Here is a 22394-nt window from a genome sequence, read left to right as displayed (position 1 = left end):
TTCCCCCCCCAATCCCCTCCTTGTCACCTTAACACCTGTCACCAACCCAGCTCCATAGGGACTACTGTGAAATAGCCTTGACTATGGCGGGTGGGGTGGGGGAAACAAAGGGGATCCTCCATTGGGTTGGAGTGTTAAGATTACAAGCACTGAACTAATTGAGTGATTCACCTAGCGTCTATGTAGGTAGCAATCTGCAAGTATGGTGTCCAAAAAGGAATCCAATGAGAGTGAAGGGAGAGAGATCCACTTGTCCTTGGAGATGAAGCTGCAATCTGACTGGGAACACTAAACTGTGGCTCCCCTTACTTCATGAGGTATGTCCTGTTGTCCCACTACCGACCTCAATTCCAGCTGCATAATTACCTGATTTTTGTAAGAAAGGAGCCGGCTGGAATCCATAGAGTTGAGGTGGGGACTCTGTAATGGCTTAGTGAGCGAGAGGAAAGCCTGACCCCATTCAGAGCCTTTCATCCCAGGATCTAGACCTGTCCCCACCTTGGGAGATGTGGTGAGGGGGAACACCCTGTAAATGATTTGGTTTGCTCTCTGGAGGATGTGACCCTCACCCTTGTTGTTCTTCAGTGTCGTCTTATTCCAGTGCATGACAAGGTGGTAATCTCTACCACTAGTGAGCTTTCTGAAGACCAAGCTTATGGCAACAACAGTCTTCTTTCAGAAGGGCTTCTGGAGTGGGACTTTCAGATTCTGCAATTTAAATGGGTAATAGCAAGACCAGTGGTGAACATTAAACCTTTTACCTTTTTAGGGCTTGTCTACACTTGAAATGCTGCAGCTGTGCCAATGTAGTACTTCAGTGTAGACATTCACTATGCCAATGGGAGGGGTTCTTCCACTGCTGTAGAGAATCCACCTCCCTGAGAGGTGGTGGCTAGGTTGACAGAGGGATCTTTCCATCTGCTTAGCTCTGTTTACACCAGGGGTTCAGTCTGCTTAACTGCACCTCAAGGGTGTAGATTTTTTCACACCCCTGAGCGATGCAGATTGGTCAACCTGACTCTTGAGTGAAGACCAGGACTTAGTGTCAACCTACCTTCAGTTTCAATAATGCAACTTATTTTCTACTATTTACATCTTTCTGAAGATTGACTTCTGGAGGCTTACTTAGGACAAGGTCCTGTAACAGTTCCTTGATGTCAATTTAGAACAGTGGAATTAATTGGCAACCACTGTGTAAATCCTACTAATTTTTTTGGCTTAGCAACATGCAGGCTGCAGACTAGTGTATTTCCTAGTTGTACAGGGCCCTTTCATAGCTGTTTTGAATTCTCAGTGGGACATACCAAGCTAGACTGACATCAAGAATTATAGGAATTTGTCCTCAATAGATTCCACCTTTCTCCCACCCACTTTTTTTTTTAAAGTTACTAATTCTATATATCTCAATCTGAGGAACTGTCCCAGATTGAGGTGTCATTAGAGGTGGTTTTGGAATAAAATTGATAAACTAAACAGTAATAAGTTACCAGGGCCAAATTGTATTCAACCAAGAGTTCTGAAGAAACTGAAATATGAAATTGCAGGATTGCTAACTGTCTGTAACCTATCACTTAAATCTGCTTCTGTACCAAATGGCTGGAGGATAGCTAATACATGCCAATTTTTAAAAGGGCTCCAGAGGTGACCCAGCAATTACAGGCCAGTAAGCCTGACTTCAGTAGCAGGCGAAAAGAACAGGAGTATTTGTGGCACCTTAGACTAACATTTATTTGAGCATAAGCTTTTGTGGGCTAAAACCCATTTCATTGGATGCATGCAGTGGAAGATACAGTAGGAAAAAATATAGAGAGAAAAAACATGAAAAAATGAGTGTTGCCATACCAATTAATCACCCTCGTTACAGTTGGTATGGCAACACCCATTTTTTTATGTGTATTCCTACTGTATCTTCCACTGCATAGGTTTTAGTCCAAGAAAGCTTATGCTCAAATTCCTTTATCTCTAAGGTGCCACAGGTACTCCTGTTCTTTCTAGAAATGTAGACACTTTCAGCTAAATAAAAAACCAAAAGTTCTTTTAACTTGGAAAGTTCTCCAGTTTGGCTATGTTCTTGCTTAACTCAGACACTAGAATAGATGGCTCCTTTCACCTCTAGAGTTAGGTGGCCCGATTCTCCTCTACTAAACCCACATTAGTTCAGTGAAGTTACTCCCACTTCTCATCAGGGCAGGTGAAAAGAGAATCACAGGTTCATGGTTGAAGGTGTAAACACTAAATAAACTTGGATATCCTTCACCAGAAACTGTAGTGGGCTGGGAAATTACAAGTCTAAGGGGCTATTTTTGTTTTGTGCTTGAATTGACTGGAGGAATAGATGTGTGTAGACTTGCTATGGATTCAGCAGATGCATGGATGGTGATCTAATATCAGTAAGCTGCTGCTCTGATGGGTCCCTTTTTCCACCTGGAAAACCAACATCACTCTGGCAGATAGAAAATTGGCAAAGTGGTTGGTTGAGGAGCTGCTGTGCTTGATCTGTGATTGCAAGGGTGGGGTACATGTCCAGTGCTTTGAGGTGGTCAGACTTGCAACTTAACTCTCTCTAGCTTGGAGCAGGGTAAAGAATGTTGGAGGACTTCTTACACTGAGGCTAAGAGGCACCCAATGAGTTATGGTCCTTGGAAGACCTGAGCAATTCCAAGAACTACAGGAAGGAGAAACAAAGATGGGGCAGACTCACTGAACACCAGTTGGACTGCAACGCATAAGACAGAAGGTGACTAGTGATGGATATAGCCAGAGAAGAGGGCCTTGGAGCTAATGGAGCATTGTAATGGAACTCTGGAGCATCAACTTCTTGAATTAAATAGGTGCACTACTTTCTAGCACTCTGTCATAAAACAATGAAGTTTCCACCACTTGTGGCCTTTTTATAAACTCACAGGATCCTCCGCCTGGTTTTTGTTTAGCTAAAATTTTGTTCAATTTCTAATTTTCTCCCTCAATCTGTATTTACACCCTTGCTCTATTATGCATCAACACTGTCTCTCCTAACTCATCAGTTAGCCAGCTATACATATAGTTCAGCCTTCCCTGCATATCTCCAGCCTCCTGACCTCTTTCCTCTGAATACTCTAGCTTTTTTTTCTGGTGTTGAACTGAATGCTATGTTCCAGGTCTTGTCATCCTAGTCCATGCAAGAGGATAGATTTCGCGGATTTGTTTTTAGGAGGTGGATTGTTTCACTGCTTTCAATTTGTTAGGGCTTCTGACTTATTCCTTTTTGGCATTACGGCTTTCCAGGTTTTGCCCTCTTTTGAATTTGTACCTAGATGCATGATAGAATCTAATCTGAATTCCTGCCACTGTCTCTCCAGCCTGCCTAGATTCCTTGTCATTTGTCCCTTACTAGCTAGGGGGAGGGGTGGGAGAATTCTACCTTCCACACCACTGAAAGAAGGGGGAATGTTGGTAGCTGTCCAACAGCACATCAGTGACAAGTTCAGAAGGCAAGTGAAATGCCATATCAGATTGCAGTAGCTGACTGGACTACTCTAGCTGTACATAATATCTGTTGTAGAGATGGGTATTGGAGAAATGGCATCATTGGATTTTATGTGGATTAGTTTTTAGTTCCTTGTCTCCCTCTAGCAGCTGAGCCACAAACTTATGTTTGCTACATCTCTTGAGCTGTATAACCGTTTGCTGAAGCAGTAGAAGCTCATGCTTTTATATCACGGTCCTCGGTTAGTCTCTACAAATGTCTTATGGGCAATGATGCGGTGGTCAAGTTCAGGAAGGAGGAGTTCTCATTTTATGCAGAAAATTGGATTAACTAGCTCAGGAGGTCTCCTCCTGTCAACAATGGGCCAAATTCTAACCTTTTGTAAGAGTGTACAACTCCAGTGACTTCACTGGGAGTTGCACACCTGTACTGAGCTTCAGAATCTGACTCCAGGTGTATAGATCCCCTCTTCCTTTGACATGGCCACTCCTTGAAATCCTACTATAGCTTTTTGGCTCACCTTCTAAATGGGTGGAGGGGGGGAGGATTCTAAAGGTGTACTAGTTTAAGAATGTTCTAGATTTGTTTCCCCAGGGCATATAACTAAAACAGAAGCCCTGCATGGGACTGAGGACACTTGTCAAGAAAGCTGTGGTACTGGACATGTTTTTTTTAAAGTCTGTAGAAATGTCATTGGGTGGTTTCATGTTCACGGAATCTCATTGTGCATGGAGAATTTTGATTTAGAAATCCATGTGCAAGTAGTGGTTTGGTTTTTGTTTTTTAAATCTAATCGTTCAATGATAATCGTGTGACCTGTGAGCCCAAGATATGTCTGCACAGGTGTCCTGGAAGGCATGACTTGAAGGCAATGAGGTAACATGGGTGTAGCCAGAGGCCTGGTTTGGCCTGCCAAGCACCTCTAGATGGAGGTGTGATGGAAGGGACACAACTTGGTGCATTTATGGGGCTGGCAACTGCAGGGGCAGATTCTTGCAAAGTGAGTGAGCAAAACATGGACTCCCACAATACATGTTGCTGGCTTTTTTTTTTTCTCCAGGGGGGTTCTGTAGGGTAGAACCTCACTGTAAGAAGTGGCATGTGGACCATACTGTAAATAGTTTCAGACAACTATAAGGAACAGTCCTGTGCTGGGGTGGATCATGGGTAACATTGTGATAGGGACTTCTCATCTGCAGTCTCACCCCTTCCAATTGACACACAGCCCTTTCAACTGATAATCTTGATGTAACAAAACCACCTTGTGGTCTCTGTATTTGGGTTGATCTAATTTGGGATGGCAACAGTTCCTGAATCAACAGCTTTGGGCTATTTTAAGTGGTGAAAATCTGCCATTGGCACCAATGAAGGAATTTACAAGTAGCAAGCTAATTATGTAATTGTCCACTGTCCACTTGTTAAGATCTTAAAGTTTTCCCTAATCTGATTGGAACTTGCTATGTTTAACACTCGGTTGATTCTTTCTTTCTTTTTTTGTGAGGTGGAGGTTAACTTAATACACTGGATATATAATCAATACAGGAAGGAAATGTTTGTCTTAATACACTGGTCTGCATGATTTTGGATAATAGATCTTTTTATTTTGACTAATCTGTGTAAAGTGCTGTGAGCCTGTAAAGTACTGAGCAACTGCTAAGCACTGAGACACTCATCAGCCTCAATTCATTCATTCCACTCACAGGGCCCCAACTGAAACTGGGGCTCTTTGTACAAACCTGCCAAGTAAGTGACAGTCCCTGCCCCCCAAAGAGATCCCTGTTTAGATCTTTGAGAGGCAAAAGGGAGTGTTATCCCTATTTTATAGATGAGTGTGGGGGAAATGATGCACAGATCAACCTGATGTATTTTTCTCCCCTCCAACATGCTGAGCCCAGCAGCTCCATAGACCAGTCCAGCTGGAACACTCACCCTCTCTTGAAAGTCCTACCATCAGTAACATGCCTAAGGTTGCACAGGGAATATCTTAACATGTCAACCACATTCCTTACTTTCACTGGCCTCCTCGGGTAAGAAGGGCAGGAGTGGCTTCGTGTGGTGACAGCCAGGATCCAGGGGTCAGGAGGACTCCCCTCTTCAGTACCAAGCTTTACCATGGACTTGATGGAGGGGCTTTGGCAAACTTTCACCTCCCTTTGCCTTCCAGGCATGGAATTCGGTCCAGTCAGTGGAGCTACTGGCATGCTTAAAGCAGGGCACATGCTCAAGCACTTTGGCTAAATCGGGGTCTTGATGTTGCCTTGCATCCATCTGTTTGGCTGCACAGGACTCAACATAAACTTAGATCTGGCTCTGATTTGGTCTCACTCTAGTTGCCATGATCCCGTGAATGAGTACATGTACACACTCTCTCTCTCTCTCTCCCTCCCACGGGTACACTCAACCCCACAGCAATCCATGTTTCTTTAGCTCCATCAGTGTACATCTATTCAAATATCACTGCCCCTTTACACAGGTGACTATCCCTGTTAAAGCTGCACATGTGGTTCTTGTAAGTGTTCAGTTCCATCACACTCATGGCAGGGTGGGCAGGTCATGGGCTGGGATGTCCTCCTACATTTTGCTGCTACTTAGGGCTTGTTTATACTGTCCGCCGCATCGGCAGGCAGCAATCAATCCAGCAAGGGTCAGTTTATCACATCCAGTCTAGACGCAATAAATCGAGTGCTCTCCCGTTGACTCTGGTACTCCACTGGAGTGAGAGGCAGAGTCGACGGGGGAGCGTCAGCTGTCTACTCACCGCAGTGAGTAGATCTAAGATACGTTGACTTCAGCTATGTTATTCACATAGCTGAAATTGTGTAACTTATGTTCCCCCTGCCCCGTGTAGACCAGGCCGTAGGATTGGGAGCCCTAGCTAAGACTCCCTGCTGAACTCCACATCCTTCATTTGGAAGGAAGACTGCACGCAACACAAAGCACTTGCTTTCCTCCTTCAACCCAAGAGGTGTCAACACCAAAAGTTGAGCCACTTATCCATTGCTCTCCTCCCTGGCTCAGATTAACTCCCCTGCTACTTCTCCAGAAGGCTGCGAATGGATTCGTATATAGGTTTACACCACCCTCATGACCAAAGTTGGTGAGCACCTTCCAGTAGTAGATTAAGAACTGTGGTGAATATCTTGTCACGTTGTTTGCAGTGTGGCTGTAGCTGTGTCAGTCCCAGGATACTTGCTAGACGTGGTGGGTGAGAATTTTTTTTACTGGACCAACTTCTGTTGGCGAAAGACATGCTTTTGATGGAGCCCTTAGCTCTATATAGCTCAAAAGCTTGTCTTTCACCAACAGAAGCTGGTCCCATAAGAGATCACCTTGCCCACCTTCTCTCTCTAGTCTCAGAGTTCATACTTTCTTTCCTTATCTTTCTATGCGGAGGATTGTGTGTACACTGAAGTGGTGTCTTGATAGGGTTTTTTTAGTGTAATGCTGCTCTTTGTTAGAGAAGTCAGGTTGAAATGCATCTTACACTTGAAGCCAAAAGTTGAGGGCTCCAGTGGTCCTTAGTTCTTTAATGAGTTCATTCCACAATCCAGGACTGGCCCCTAAGAAAACTCCTGAAGCTACTTAACCTAATGAGGGAATCTTAGGGTATGGTTACACTTGCAGCTGTACAGCGCTGCCATGGGAGCACTCCCATGGCAGCGCTTTGAAGTGCAAGTGTGGTCACAGCGCCAGCACTGGGAGAGAGCTCTCCCAGCGCTGCAGGTACTCCACCTCCCCATGGGGCGCTGTTTACACTGGCGCTTTGCAGCACTGTAACTTACTGCACTCGGGGGGGGGGGGGGGTGGGAGTTTTTTCACACCCCGAGCGAGAAAGTTGCAGCGCTGTAAAGTGCCAGTGTAGCCAAGGCCCTAGAGCAGTGGGCCAGGTCTTCAGTTGTTAATTTGTAGCTCCATTGACTAAATCAGCTTTGCTTATGCAGCGCTTGCCCAGAAACAGTAAGGTGCATATCACCTGTTATATACAATTGTTAGTAATGCTTTCACTGATTAGCTTCAAAAGCATGTAAATATCCCTTCAAGGGAGACTGGTATATCAGAGCCTCTTAATTTCCTCATCTCCCAACTAAGGACAGAACCAGCCACTGCATTTGTAACTCATTCCCTTCTCCGGTTCAGTAAGAAAAGCCTATGCCATCTCAGAGGCATAATCCCCGTTCATGCTTCCTGATTTCTCCAGTGCCAGATAAGTTTGTTTTTTCACCTGTTCAGTTTTTAAACCTGCCTCCAGGATAATATGACACTAAAGCCAGTGGCTGAGTGAGTGAAATAGCTATCGCTGCTGTGCAGCAGAGGAATTGCAGAGCTGTAAACTGCTCCCAAAATAGAGCAGATGTGTCAAGCTGCCCAGCCACCAGAATAATCTACGATGTGATAGCTGTGGACTGTAAAATGGGGATGGGTGAACTGTTTGGAGGAGCTGGGGTGGGATGGGAACTAACGCACCTTCTGCTCAGCTGTGCACACAAAAGCTAAAACCTTTTCTGACAGTTATGAAATATTTGGACAAACACTATTCAGTCTCATCTCTCATCTCTGCTTGTGAAACGCAAATGCCAAATAAAGAAGAGAGGCTGTTCTCGAAGTATTTCTTGCCCCACCAAAACCAGGGGTACTAGCTTAGAAAGCTCCTGTGTCTAACTTTGCTTTTGTGGAAGATTCAAATAAGCAACAAGAGCCAAAGCTTGAGACTTCCATATTACCATAAACCCTTATCTTGTGCTTTAAACACGCTACTTAATATCTCTGGGCGATTAAGGAAACTGCCTTTTTGCCACAAGGAGTCTTCCCTCTGCAAATCTTTGGCTTATTCAGGGCTACATAACTCTCTGCATCTGAATGAAAGCAGGATTTATTGGATGTGCAGGACTGGAAGGGTGGGGGGGGGGAGAGGCCAGTGCTTTGCATAACATCCATCACAGAGCTGTTAGATTTGGGAGGCAAGGCTTAACAAAAGGCTGGCTGAGGTGTTGGGGAGACAAATGAGTGATTCATTACAAAGTCAGATGTGTTCTTTGGCACCGGAGTGGACAGACAAGACTGACATTAACACATGGCATGCTGCGTGGATTATTGGCACTGTGCCACAGGTGCCCATGTCCTGAAGAATTGAGGGCTAGCTTGATTCGTAGAGAAATATTTTGGAAATTTAGAGCAGAACTGCCACCATTATAGTGCCTAAATCCAGTGTATTCTGTAATCGAAGTGGAAGTCACTCCCCTATAAACTAGTGTCTCGGTAGCAGCCGGGTCCTAATAACCAAAAACCCTTTGGTTGTGTCCTTAATATTGCTTATTAACAGGAGGGCCATGTAAAAATAACCATAGGCAAGACCTAGCACCTCAACAGGTGACTAAAGTGGGGGCAACTCATTTACAGATGAGGTGGCTTATCTGAGGTCACCCAGTGAATAGGTAGCAAAGGTTAGAAACAGAATCTAGGTCTTCTGACTCCCAGTCCTCTCATCACACAGAGCAAGAAGGAAATCGTAAAGCATCTGTGGGTAAGTCACTCACTCAGCAGGGCTAAAGGGGGTGGAGACTCTTTCATAACAGTAAAGTCCACACAGCTCTGGGCAAGCTTGTGGCATTCCACTGTGCCTTGTGTATCCACACTGCCTTGTGAAGTAGAGGGTGGGCCAGAGATGCCAGGTACAGACCTGGATAGGGTGTGGGTTGGATTTTAGCCTGTCTTTAAAGGACCCTTGCTCATCTCCTTTGTACTTGCTGTGTCCTGCATAGCCACTTCTGGAGAAAAATTGAAATTTCGAGTGCCTTTACTTTATACATGAAACTACTAAGCATGGAAAGCTCTTGAGCTAAAATCTCAAGTGGACTATATTGATGTAATTCTATCCTCAATGGAGAGGCACTGGCATACACCAACAGATAACCTAGGCCATGGCTGTACACTGTTGCTGCTGCTGTGATTACTTATTCTTTTGCATAAGATTTCTGGCCACAACCCTCACATCAGCCTTGCCTTCTCTTGCTGATTCAAAGGGGGAGAGAAGGGGATGTCCATTACTTGAACTGTCAGAACTTGTAGCAGTCTCTTAGCTGCAGCAGAAGCTAGGACATCTCCCACCCCTTCGTAGTCTGCTGAAAATAGCAGCTAATTCTGGAGCCTCTGTCTCCAACAGTGGGGCGCTGAAGGGGTTAAACTCTCCCAGCTTTTTTCTTTCCTTCCACTGTTTTCTTCTCATGCCTCCCTGTACCAACACTCCACAGCTACGCTTTGCCTACGATCTAGTGGGACCCATGCCAGAAGGAATGACATGAAGCCAAAAAAAGTAGTCAGTAGAATAATTAACAGTCCTGGGTTGCTAAGAATTCTCTGGGAGGGTGGAGAGGGGGTTATCCACAAAGCTGTGCAGCCAATGCGGGTGAGAGAGGAAAGGCTGAGGCGAGAAGAACTCCTGGCACTAACTGTGGAGGGCGAAGCTAATGCTGTCTTAAATTTGTGAGTGAAAGCTCCCTGGCCCACGCATTCCACTGGCACCAGAGTTCACCAGCAGGTTTTAAGTTAAGTAAAAATCCTCCATAAATCTAGCTGATGGTTTGTCTCATTCCTGAGAGGATGAAGGGGCGGGCGGGCAGGGGGGGCAAAACCCAGCTCACTTACAAACAAAATGGGCTGTTCCAGGGGAATTAGGTCACTGGGAGCTCGGGGTGCCAAGCTACCCAGAAGCTCCCAAAAGAGGGAGTGAATGTCATCATCGCAAAACAGAAGAATGGTTCCAAAGCCGACATGTGGCAAGGAACTGGTCAACCTCTGGTATGGGCCACACTAGAGGCAAGAGAATGTTGAAAAGACCAGCACCTGTCAGTTTCCAGATAGGTGCTTTAGAGGTCTGAACCAAACACCATATACTCTAAGTGGCTTAGGATCTCTCTACCTGCAATGCCCCCTTCTGTGGTAGTGTGGCACAAGGAGAAATCAGCAGGGAATTTCCACCTAGCTCTCCCTTAGTCTATAACTGAGGGAGATGTTGATAGGATGCTCATTAAGCATGGTGCTTGGCTTGCACTGACACCCAGAAGGCCAACAAATTTGGGCTGGGGTTTGGCGGGAATCTTACTGTAGCATGGGGGTAAGTGGTAGGTGGGCTTTTTGTGGTAGCCAAAGGAGGGGTGGGGACTTCAGTCTTCTGCTGAAGTTCAGAGAATGGTGGAAGCTTGACTTGCTTTTTGTGGTGATGGATTTCTTGGTGGCTTTTTGGTCCCAGTTGGACTGAGCATCGATAGTCTGGTATCCGCATCTCCTGTTCAGTAAGTTGGAATCTATTGAACACACTAGTTGCATGGATACTTCTGGAAATCTGAAATAACTTAGTAGGAGGTTCCCTATGACTTGTATTGGTAAAATGAAAAACCTTCAGTGGACTTTTGAGGTCTACTACAGAGCTATATATTGGATTCCTCTTTATGGATTCTAAATAGCCAACTGGTTACAATTCACTGTCATATTTTCTGTAAGCACTGGACCAGTGAAAGTGTGGTGACTGCTTCATAAATTACTGGCCTTCAAAGACTAGACCAGGCATCAAACCGATGCCCAGATTAATCTCCATTGAAGTCTGTGGAATTGTCCCAGAGAGGAATTTGACCCATTATACTCCACACGGTGTTTCTACTTTGTAGAAGGGGGCATGATGTGGGCCCAAGTTAGGAAAGTTATGGGGAAAATCCCAGTTTGGAATTGCCAGAAATCTGAAAGGAAAAGGACATCAGCTATGATGGTCAGACTGGACTCTGGAACTATTATCTGGTTTCCTTCACTTGAGTCATTGGGCTATGCCTTGGGCCATGACATACACTCATACTGGATACAGTAGATTCGCACCTCAAAGCATTTTTGGAAGAAAGGAGAAGGTCAGAAGGAAAAGAGGGGCTGGTGTAGGCAGTAGAACTGCAGGCAAAGTAGCCATGTAAAAAAGGAAGATATCAATTGGAGTGTTGTACAGATTTACCATCAAGAAATCCTTTGGAAGAGGAGAGCAGCATGCTGGATTTCACCAGGCCTGGCATTCCAGGTAGATGTAGTGCAGCAATTTTCTTGCAGTGATGTGGCTCTGCTTGGTTCTGGCAAGGCTTAGGCAACTCCTGGTTTTTTGTCAAACTGGGAGTGCACGTGCTGGCTTCTGCAGAGACCCTGCCCCTCTAGTCCTGCTCAGACTGATCACCAAAAAAAACACCTGCCCCAAAAAACTTGCTAGGTAGGGAACTAAAGGTTTGGCTTGACTAAAACCAGGGCTCATAGAGGGGTAGCATGTGTCTAGAGGATAAGGCAAATCCATATTGTCACAAACACAGAGCTGCCTAGAGACATTGGTGCTGTCCATGTGGGGCACACTAAACTAAGGTGGAAGATTGAGTGAGAGCAGGGCAGGATCTTGACTATTAAAGCATGGATCACTGCAATTTGATCTTGGAGGGAAACTTTTTTGCCTCATAGGGCTGGGCACAAGTGAGCATCCAGGGTAGTATCGCTTGCCAACAGTTTTATTGCAATATTTAAAGTAGGTATAATGCCGGCATCCCTCTCAAAAGGGAAGAGACTAGTTTTAATGGCTCCCAACTAAGAGCTCCATTTTGCAGTCAGATGCGGACTGAATGGTGAAACATGACTAATAAGTCCACCTTCAGTGTTAGAAACCATTCCCGCCAACAATACCCACCTCGTGGGAGGAGAGGGCTTGCTCTGGGAATGCCTCCACCATCAAATGCACCTTAGATTGCTTGCTGGAATTATCTCTATTGTTCAGAGGCCCCAACCAAAATGGGGGGGGGGGCATTGTGCCAGGTGCTCTGAGAAGGGCACAGTAAAGATCATGTCTAAAAAGACACAATTGGCAAAGGAGGGGATGGGGCATAGTAGAGTGAAGTTACTTGCCCAATGTCGCAGCAGGCAGTGGGGAATAGAACCCAGGTCTGTGACTCCATTCCAGTGCCTGATCCACTTAGGTGGCTCTAAGAAAATTACTACTTGTCCCTGATCAATAAACAAGCAGTGGGGCTCAATGCAGGCCTCAGTGGATGGGCATCTTCCCCTCTCAGTCCCCTCAAGCCAAAAGAACACAATCACATGTAACCTCCTAGGTGGCAGTTTCATCACCAAAGCCAAGGATTTGCAGGGTGGGATAACTGCACTTCCCTCACCCCTACAGAGCCATGGACTCCTTGGCAGGAACAGCTCAGCCTCTGTGTGCAGAGCTGAGAGGGCATCGGACTCTGATACCATGGCCTCACAAGACCTCACTCAGCCTAGGTTGCATAAAAGGGTTTGATGGATTATAAAGGTTTCATGCTGACAGCTCTAAGCCAGCGTTTCAGGCACGGACTCTCCCTAGTGGGGGTGTGTCTTTTGAAAATGCCACCTCGGCCCTTTGAATTGTCACAGTAAAGTCCTGATACCATTAGGTTGGTGCCCCTTCTGGAATGGGCATAGATCTTGTGCCACAGATGCATACGACTCTGCATCACTTGCTCCACAGGAATTCTTCATCTGGAAGAAGGGTTCTGTTTAACAGATAGGAGAGACACACTTCATTTTACCTGTTTTCTCCCCTCCCACCTTTTTTTTGCCTGAATGGGAGAGGCCTTTGTTAGCCAAGAAGCTGCAACTGCTACTGACCCTGTAAATGTGCTTTGGTTTTATAACCTGTTCTCTTGCTTTGGCCTCAAGCAGACCTGAACCAAAAAAGCCATGAAGCTGGGTTGAGTGACATATGTCCATTACTTGCTTATCATGCTTGTTGGATGAGTCTTTGCTTGCTGAACTGAGCATAATAGGGTGGGGGGGGGGGGGAGAATTTTTTTTCTGAAGCCTAGGCCTGGTTGCCACATACATTTTAAGTTGGCATAGCTCAAGGATGAGGAGAAATTTATACCCCAAAACCCCATGGCTCTGCCCACTTAACCCCAGGTGTAGACCTAGCTTCCCTTGGTCTAGCTACCATTCCTTAAGGAGGTGGAGTTACTCCAGTGCTGGGGAAAAAAGCATGCCTGCTGCAGGGTTATAGCTATGGTGCTGCTGTAGCCTCTGTAGTGTAGACAAGCCCTTAAGGTCAGAAGTTACTTCTGAAGGGTATGGCAGGAAGTGATGCCAAAGCCTGAGCTACTGAGCAAAGAGAAGGGCCAGCAAGCAGGCTGAAATCGAAGTGGACTCGAATATTTTTTTTCCTACTCCTCACTAGAGCTGGTCTTTCCATGGTCAGGACTCTGAGCTAATGAGCTGTTATACTTTCATGGTGGACAGTTTCCATCTTCTGAGGGGTCAATCTGGCACCTTTCTGTGAAATATTAAGGGAGTGAGCAGGAACCAGTGGCAATGGTGAAAACCTGTGAACGAGAGTTGTCCTATCACCTTGGCTATCAACTGCAAGCCCCCATAGTCAATTCCAACAGCCTCCTGCATAGCCTCTTTGCACAGAGCAGTTAAAACAGTCGGGTTACAACTGATCCACTTAATGCTTTGATATTTTACCATTTCTCTGGCTTTCCAGACACTAATCCCAAGCTACTGCTAAAGGCCTGAACTGACTCTGAGGGTTTGGAGTGTTGCTATCTCAGTACTTTAAAGTCTGAGCTTTTTGAAAAGTGACTGATTTCAGGAGCCTGGATCTTTATTTTTTCTCAACTAGTCACCTTGAATGGACCTCATTTTCAGAAGATGCTGAGCACCAGCCCTCAGAAAATCTATTTTCATTAAGGTGTCAAGTTGGGCACTGGAAAACTGAGGCACCATAAATCACCAGTCACTTTACAAAATCTTAGCTGTAGAATCTATGTATATGTATGTCCCCCCTCATCACTGTAGTATCCAACTGCTGCACAATCCTTGCAATGTACATCTTCTGGAATATTGCACTGATTCCAGATCAAGTATATGAGGAAATGGAGACTGACTATGGATTTAGAAAATACTCCCTCACTTCCGTATTTTTCTTTTCTTAGATTTGTGCATGCCTCCAAAATAGTTAACTGTAGAAATGTCAAGGAACAAACCGTTCGGGCAAGTGTGCTGATGAGTACACGTGGTGAATGGCCCATAGAATTTGTTGCAGCGCTTAAATATTGCATGTTCAAGTGTTCATGTAAACTAGCCCTGCCTCAGTTAGGTCAGATGCCCCTTTTCCTTGGTAAGTAAAGGGCCCTGAGCATGTGTTATCAGCATCCAAATTAATGAGCTGTGGCAGTAGAGCTGATGTCAACTTTCCAAACAAAGTGGTTTTAAAAAAAAAACACCTTTGTTTTCAAAAAAGTGTCTTTGTGGAAAAACTGCTTTTCTTTTTTTAATACTTTCACACACAACTGAAAAATATCAGTGATTAAAAACAATTATCAGTGCCACCTTATTTCTTTTTGTCCCCTTTTTCCTTTAGCCATTAAAAAAAATCCCAACTCTTCAAAAGTGCCCCAGAGTTTGGGGAGAGAACCATAAAAAATCATCAAAACAGTTAAAAGGGGTCCACTTTTGAATTCCACGGAAAAACATTGACTTCTATGAAGTGGCATTTAATGTTTCAGTCCACTCTGCTGGGTGTGGGGGCTCAGATCAGGACTTGGAATACAAATCTATTTGTAAAAAAATCATAGAATATCAAGGTTGGAAGGGACCTCAGGAGGTCATCTAGTCCAACCTCCTGCTCAAAGCAGGACCAATTCCCAACTAAATCAGCCCAGCTAGGGCTTTGTCAAGCCTGATCTTAAACCTCTAAGGAAGGAGATTCCACCACCTCCCTAGGTAACCCATTCCAGTGCTTCACCACCCTCAGAGTGAAAAAGTTTTTCCTAATATCCAACCTAAACCTCCCCCACTGCAACTTGAGACCATTACTCCTTGTTCTGTCATCTGCTACCACTGAGAACAGTCTAGATCCATCCTCTTTGGAACCCCATTTCAGGTACTTAAATGCAGCTATCAAATCCCCCCTCATTCTTCTCTTCTGCAGACTAAACAATCCCAGTTTCCTCAGCCTCTCCTCATAAGTCGTGCTCCAGCCCCCTAATCATTTTTGTTGCTCTCCGCTGGACTCTTTCCAATTTTTCCACATCCTTCTTGTGTTCAGATGGGTTCCCCCTACTACAATATTCCAGGTGAGGCCTCACCAATATTGAATAGAGGGGAATGATCACATCCCTCGATCTGCTGGCAATGCCCCTACTTATACAGCTCAAAATGCCGTTAGATTTCTTGGCAACAAGGGCACACTGACTCATATCCAGCTTCTCATCCACTGTAACCTCTAGGTCCTTTTCTGCAGAACTGCTTCCTAGCCATTCGGTCCCTAGTCTGTAGCAGTGCATGGGACTCTTCCGTCCTAAGTGAAGGACTCTGTACTTGTCCTTGTTAAACCTCCATCAGGTTTCCTTTGGCCCAGTCCTCTAGTTTGTCTAGGTCCCTCTGTATCCTATCCCTACCCTCCAGCATATCTACCACTCCTCCCAGTTTAGTGTCATCTGCAAACTTGCTGAGGGTGCAGTCCACACCATCCTCCAGATTATTAATGAAGATATTGAACAAAACTGGCCCCAAGACTAACCCTTGGGGCACTCCACTTGAAATCAACTGCCAGCTAGACATGGAGCTATTGATCACTACCCATTGAGCCCGACAGTCTAGCCAGCTTTCTATCCACCTTATAGTCCATTCATCCAGCCCATACTTTAACCTTTGGACAAGAATACTGTGGGAGACCGTATCAAAAGCTTTGCTAAAGTCAAGGAATAACATCCACTCATTTCCCCTCATCCACAGACCCAGTTATCTCAGCATAGAAGGCAATTAGGTTAGTCAGGCATGATTTGCCCTTGGTGAATCCATGCTGACTGTTCCTGATCACCTTCCTCTTCTCTAAGTGCTTCATGGACCTGCTCCATGATTTTTCCAGGGACTGAGATGATGCTGACTGGTCAATGGCTCTGCAATCACATCCGCCAACTCCTTTAGCACCCTCAGATGCAGCGCATCCAGCCCCATGGACTTGTGCTCGTCCAGCTTTTCTAAATAGTCCCGAACCACTTCTTTCTCCACAGAGGACTGGTCACCTCCTCCCCATGCTGTGCTGCCCAGGGCAGCAGTCTGGGATCTGACCTTGTTTGTGAAGACAGGCAAAAATCATTGAGTACATTAGCTTTTTCCACATGCTGTCACTAGGTTGCCTCCTTCATTCAGTAAGGGGCCCACACTTTTTTTCCTTGAGTTCCAGCATTCCAGCTATTGGCTGGGGGTTGATTGTCTGCTTGGTAGGGAGAATCCCTGTGCATAATATGGAATTCCTCCTAAAATTAAAAGTAACTTTAAGGTTCTACAACCTTATTTTTAATTCTGGAAGTGATCAATTTTTTTTCTTCTGGCCCTGTCTTTGCTGCCCTTCCCCCCATTTTTGGCCCTGTTAAATGTCTGTGCAAGTTCTGAAACCAACAGAGTAAAAACGTCCAGCCCTGCACTCTGTCTGTGCAAGACTGAAACATTCCAGTATCTTTTTTTCATTCTGGCTTTAGCAATTCGTCCTTCTTGGCTGGGGGAAATGCATCTTCAGGTCCCTTAAAACCCCATATAGTGATTCCCATTGACTGGCTGCACTGGCAACTGGCCGGAAAATGGCAGAGCCAGGAAAGCTGGCTGGCTGGCTTTTCTACCAGTAAACGGTTCATGCTTCCAGCAGATGTTCCTGCAGCTTCTTTACTCCCTAGGGCTGGTGCCAGCCTGGTCAGCAGCCAGTCACTCGACTCCGGGAACGGTATGCTGGCTTCTTTTGTTGCACATTGTATGAGTCAAGGACCTTATCTTGAAGGGGATAGGACACCTAGTCTTCCCCCACCCCTCCTTTTTAAAGCTCTCAAATCTTTTAATTTAGAGGAACTTTCGGGGGGGCAAGGGGAGGGATAGCTCATGGTTTGAGCATTGGCCTGCTAAAACCAGGGTTGTAAGCTCAATCCTTGAGGGGGCCATTTAGGGATCTGAGGCAAAATCAGTAATTGGTCCTGCTAGTGAAGGCAGGTAGGGAACTGAACTCAATGACTTGAAGGTCCCTTCCAGTTCTGAGATGGTATATCTCCATATTTTATTGTAACAAACCTGAAAACTAAAGCCTACTGGCTGCAACACCTGAACCTAGGCCTAAAGGTAGGTGAGTTAAGAGAGGGGGTGGTTCATTGCATAGAACCCAATGATTGCAGAGCCATAATGTAGTCCAAGGGGTGGGTGGGTGGGGGTGTGTGTATGTATATGTGTGTGTATGTGTGTGTGTATGTATATGTATATATGTATGTATATATATATATATATATATATATATATATATATATATATATATATATATATATAGTGTGTGTGTATAAAAAAATTAGTCTCTGTCTCTCCTGACTCTGTGAGGCAGGGCGTCTCCAGCCAGTGGCTGGCACTGGCCAGAGATGCTAGAATGTAGTTTGTGAGCACGGTAGCTGTTTTCTGACTAGTCCTTCTTTCTTTTTTCTCCCCCTACATCCCCAACCTTGTGCCCCGGTCTCTTCACAGGCTGACTGGGAATGAACCTCTGACCATCCTCCCTCTGACTTCAGAAATGGAGGAAGCTGCCGTCAAGGCCCATTACAAAGTGTGCGACCGCCTGAAGCTGGAGAAGAAGCAGCGCAGGATGTGCAGGCGGGATCCAGGGGTGGCCGAGACCCTCGTGGAGGCCATCAGCATGAGTGCCCTGGAGTGCCAGTACCAGTTCCGCTTTGAACGGTGGAACTGCACCCTCGAGGGGCGCTACAGAGCCAGTCTGCTGAAGAGAGGTACGCGAGGGGGACCAGTGCAGGATTTGCTCGGCTTTTTAGAGCAATAGTTTTCAGTCAGGGGTGCATGTACCCATAGAAGACCTCTGCAAGCCCCCAGTGGTACATCAGCTCCTCTAGATATATAGCCTATTGTAAAACTAGGTCAACAAAAAGCATTAGCAAAGTCAGTACAAATAAATTTCATATGGACAATGACTTGTTTTTACTGCTCTATATGCCATACTCTGAAATGTAAGTACAATATTTACATTCTAACTGATTGATTGATTGATTATTTTATAATTGTATGGTAAAAATGAGTCAGCAATTTTTCAGTAGTGTACAGGAACACATCTGTAGTTCTTATGCCTGATTTTGTGAGCAAGTCATTTTTGAAGTGAGGTGACACTTGGGGGTACACAAGAAAAATCAGACTCCTGAAAGAGGTACAGCAATCTGGTGACCAACCATGTTCTGTTTCTAAACCCATGAGTTTTAGCAGAGGATAGAATTTGCCCCAAACTGCCCCTAGACTTCTCCTTAAGGGAAGAAACACTCTTAATAAGTCGTGAAACCTGGAGCAGTGCCTAAAGAGTACTCAACTTTCAGACAAAAATGCTTTGAATCTTCTCCTTAAAATGAAGGCGTAAGAGCAGGATGTGCCAAACTGCTTTATTTTGTGAAAGGGGAAACAAAGCACTAATGAAGGGACAGAGGATATGCAGAGTCTCAGCTTTTGCCAGGTCCTAGTGCAAAGTAAGATGAAAAAGCTTCATTTCAATGAGCCCTAATTGCCCTGGCCTGGAATGGTTCTAGGTCGAGGACAATATGGATGGTTACTTTACGCTGTCTCTGAGCTGCTCTGTAAAGCAGAAGAAGGGAGTGAATATTGGTGATGAGTCTTGTAACTCACCTAACACTGTGTGAAGGGCGGGAACCAAGTCTGACTGTAATACTCCATACAAGTGAAGCTAGTTGGAAGAGGCAAAAACCCTCTTCCTGTTTCCCTAATGGAAAATAAGATGGTGTTTTGGCAGAGTGCTTAGAGATCCCTGGGTGAAAAGTTGGGCTCTGGAAAGGCAAAAACTAACTTTAGACTCACAGCATTGCCTTTGAGGTGGCTGAGTAATGCTATACCCATCTTCTGGATTGAGACCCAAGAGACATTAAGAGAAAGTCATCCTGTCAATGAGAGAGCTAGAAATGGAACCCAGGCATCCTGACTCAACACTGGCTCAGTGCCATGCTTGGGGCAGCTCTAGACATTTTTGCCACCCCAAGCACAGAGGGTCTGCTGGTCCCATGGCCTCAGCCAAAGCCGCGGGACCAGTGGACCCTCCGCAGGCAAGCTGCCGAAGGCACCCTGCCTGCCACCCTAGCAGTGACTGGCAGAGTGCCCTCCCGCGGCTTGCTGCCCCAAGCACGTGCTTGGAGCGCTGGTGCCTGGAGCCGCCCCTGGGCATGCTGTGACATTTTGAGTACACTTGCTTGCAAAATGACATCCTCCATGCAGCACGGCCTTGCACATACAGGGCATGTGAGGTCACTCTGTGCAGAGGATGTCGCCATGTTCAGGGACTAGATGGAATCATTCTGCGGGTCTGGCCAACTGTGGGGCATACAACGTGCCATGCATACACAAACAAACAGCACAGCATTGCCTCTGTTCTAACCATGAGACACTCCTTTCTCTCTGCACCATCTTCAGGTAGTATAAAATGTAATCACCTGAAGCATTGGGTCTAAACTTATGGTCTGTCCTTGCCTTTGTGGAATGAGGAAAGTCCTATGAAACCCTAGACGCTGAACATGAGCTATAAGATGTTTAAAAACATCTCCACTTGCCAGAACTACCCCTGGTTAATGGAGCTTACAGAACACAAGCTCTTTCTTATACTGACACCTGGAGGCCACAGCCTGTTCCTTCTAGCTGAGAGCTGGCTTGTTGGACAGCCATTACCACATTAAAGGTGCTTCAATTTTACCTGCCTAAAAATATGGCTTGGCATAACAAATGACAACCCAGCAGGATCCAGTAGCCTGCCTGCTGCCTCGTTGTTCCATGTTTTATTTCTTTGGAGTTCTCTGCCCTCCACAGAGGCTATAAATCCTGCAGATGTTGTGCCTGTAGCATAACATACTGCCCTCTGAATCTTTCACTTCTCCACAAGGGGAGTTCTTGGTTCCTCTCTCCGCGTTGCAAGAGCCATTACCCTGGGGCAAAGGGGAAGGTGTGTTATCCAGTGATCTGCAGTTACTCAAATGTGCAAGCATGGGGATTTTTTTTGCGTGTGCGCTTCTTTGGAACTACTTCACCTTTGAAGGAGAAGAGAAACTTACCTGTCTTCTCTGTATCTTGCATTCAGTCACCAAAAATGCCTGATCACTGAGTTGTAACTTCCAAATAAGTGCTCCTTTTTTTAACAATTAAAGGGATTTTTTTACTGTGTACTTGTTATCCTCTTTGGATGCCCTTTTTGGAGACTTGCAAGTGATCTGGAAATGGCTGAAACTGGATCGCCATGGATGGCAGGCTCTCCAGACACTTGAGGTTAGAATGCCTGCATTGATTTAGAGTCTATTATCTTGTTACAAAATATCTTGGTGCAATCAAATAGTGCACTGCCGAGATGGCTCTAATTCTGGCCAGAGCCAAATGTCACATGAACTTGACTGAACTGGCTGAGCTGCTGGAGAGTGAGATGATACGCAGGCCAGTGGGCATTGGGAATCTGAGTCTCTAAGGATGGAGGAGGGAGAAGTGGAGAATGAGCTATTATACCTAATGGCTGGTTGTGAAATCAACCTAAGAGGAGCAAGCTTACGCTGAAGTTTTGCCACTAAGCACTGTCGTGGCAGCATGCCAGACAAACTCTCTTCTCACAAATTTCATTTTCAGGCAGCATTTTGATACACCCCATGCAGTGCACAGAGCCTGGGCTATTTTATCTGGGGCCTGTTGCACTCGCTGTGTATCCAGGGTAGCATTGTATTGACAAGGCCAAGAACTCAGATGCAAAAATGCCTGTTGCCTTTCTAGCACATCTGTTGCTGGCTGTTTCACACTGATGGTTGATGGTGTTTCCTTCAGGACCTCTAGCCACAGAATGTATTTTTATCTCCTGTTCCAATAAGGGCTTCACACCTTCTTGCAGGGTCTGAATGAATGCTTCCCCGATAGCTAACTGGGAGGGGAAGAGACTGTGGGTGTGTTATGTAAATAGTTTGCTCCTGCTCTGTTTACATATTATCATTTACAGCTGTCATAGGATCAACTTTGGCTGGTGTTGGGTACAAATGACCTTAGTACTGAATGCAGGGGTGCTGAAATATGGTTATCTATGTTATAATTTATTATAGGAATACAGGAAAGCAGGACTGCTTAACCTGTCCCAAATGAGGGGGTGCACCCTCAGTTCAAAGAATCTCATTAAGCAGGGGCTCGAATCTCAGAGCCCAGGGGAAGTAAAAGGGGTGAAGACAGGAATTCCGGTGATCTGGTCAGGAAACTGCACAACCCTCCTAGGGTTTAGTGCATTTTTTCCCTTAAAAGAATACAGCTAAATAGGCTTCTTTTAAATTGGGAGTTCTGTTTTAATTGTTGAATCAGAACTGAAGTCACTTGAAATGGGGCAGTGTTTCTGCCCAGCCTGCAGAAGATTTGAAAATCACCCGAGAGACTGATGTGCAGAGGTCATAGCAGAATGGCAGAAGGTTAATGAGCAACTGGCTGGTGGAGGGGCATGACAAAAGTGACCAGTGACTAGCCTGACCAGCAGAGCAAGTCAGATGTCTCTTTACCCTCCATGCCTGGGGGTGGGGCAGGGTGGGAGGTGAACTCTGCAGATGCATTTCTGAATTCTGGGTCTGCACTGGCCAAGGACAGCAACTGTGAGTGGGGTGCAGAGAAGGGTCAAGCATGTGAAAGGGACTTCTGGGTTGATGGAGTTAAGAACCTGAGGGGAAAAGGACACTGCCCAACTTACTTGGTGGGGTGGGTCTCTGACTCATGGCTTGTGTTTATGAACCCTGTTTGTGGTGGTTCCCCCAATTAATGGTGAGTTACTTCCCTCTTTGTATTAAGTTTCTTTTCTACACTCAGTCTGTTTGTGAGTGGGGCAGGATTGCCTCTCAGAGGCATCCAG

General features: G+C 45.6%; 1 protein-coding gene across 1 annotated transcript in view; it reads left to right on the top strand.

Annotated features, from left to right (window-relative positions):
• WNT9A (Wnt family member 9A) overlaps positions 1–22394 on the top strand; it is a 64871-nt gene that overhangs the window by 24342 nt on the left and 18135 nt on the right. Inside the window, exon 2 of the mRNA XM_050942748.1 lies at positions 18008–18267. Coding sequence (XP_050798705.1) covers positions 18008–18267 — 260 coding nt within the window. The remainder of the gene's footprint in view (positions 1–18007; positions 18268–22394) is intronic.

The sequence above is a fragment of the Gopherus flavomarginatus genome, chromosome 2 (assembly GCF_025201925.1).
Source record: "Gopherus flavomarginatus isolate rGopFla2 chromosome 2, rGopFla2.mat.asm, whole genome shotgun sequence".
Lineage (NCBI taxonomy): Eukaryota > Metazoa > Chordata > Testudines > Testudinidae > Gopherus > Gopherus flavomarginatus.
The sequence above is the reverse complement of the archived record's forward strand: the minus strand, read 5'-3'. Positions and strand labels throughout refer to the sequence as shown.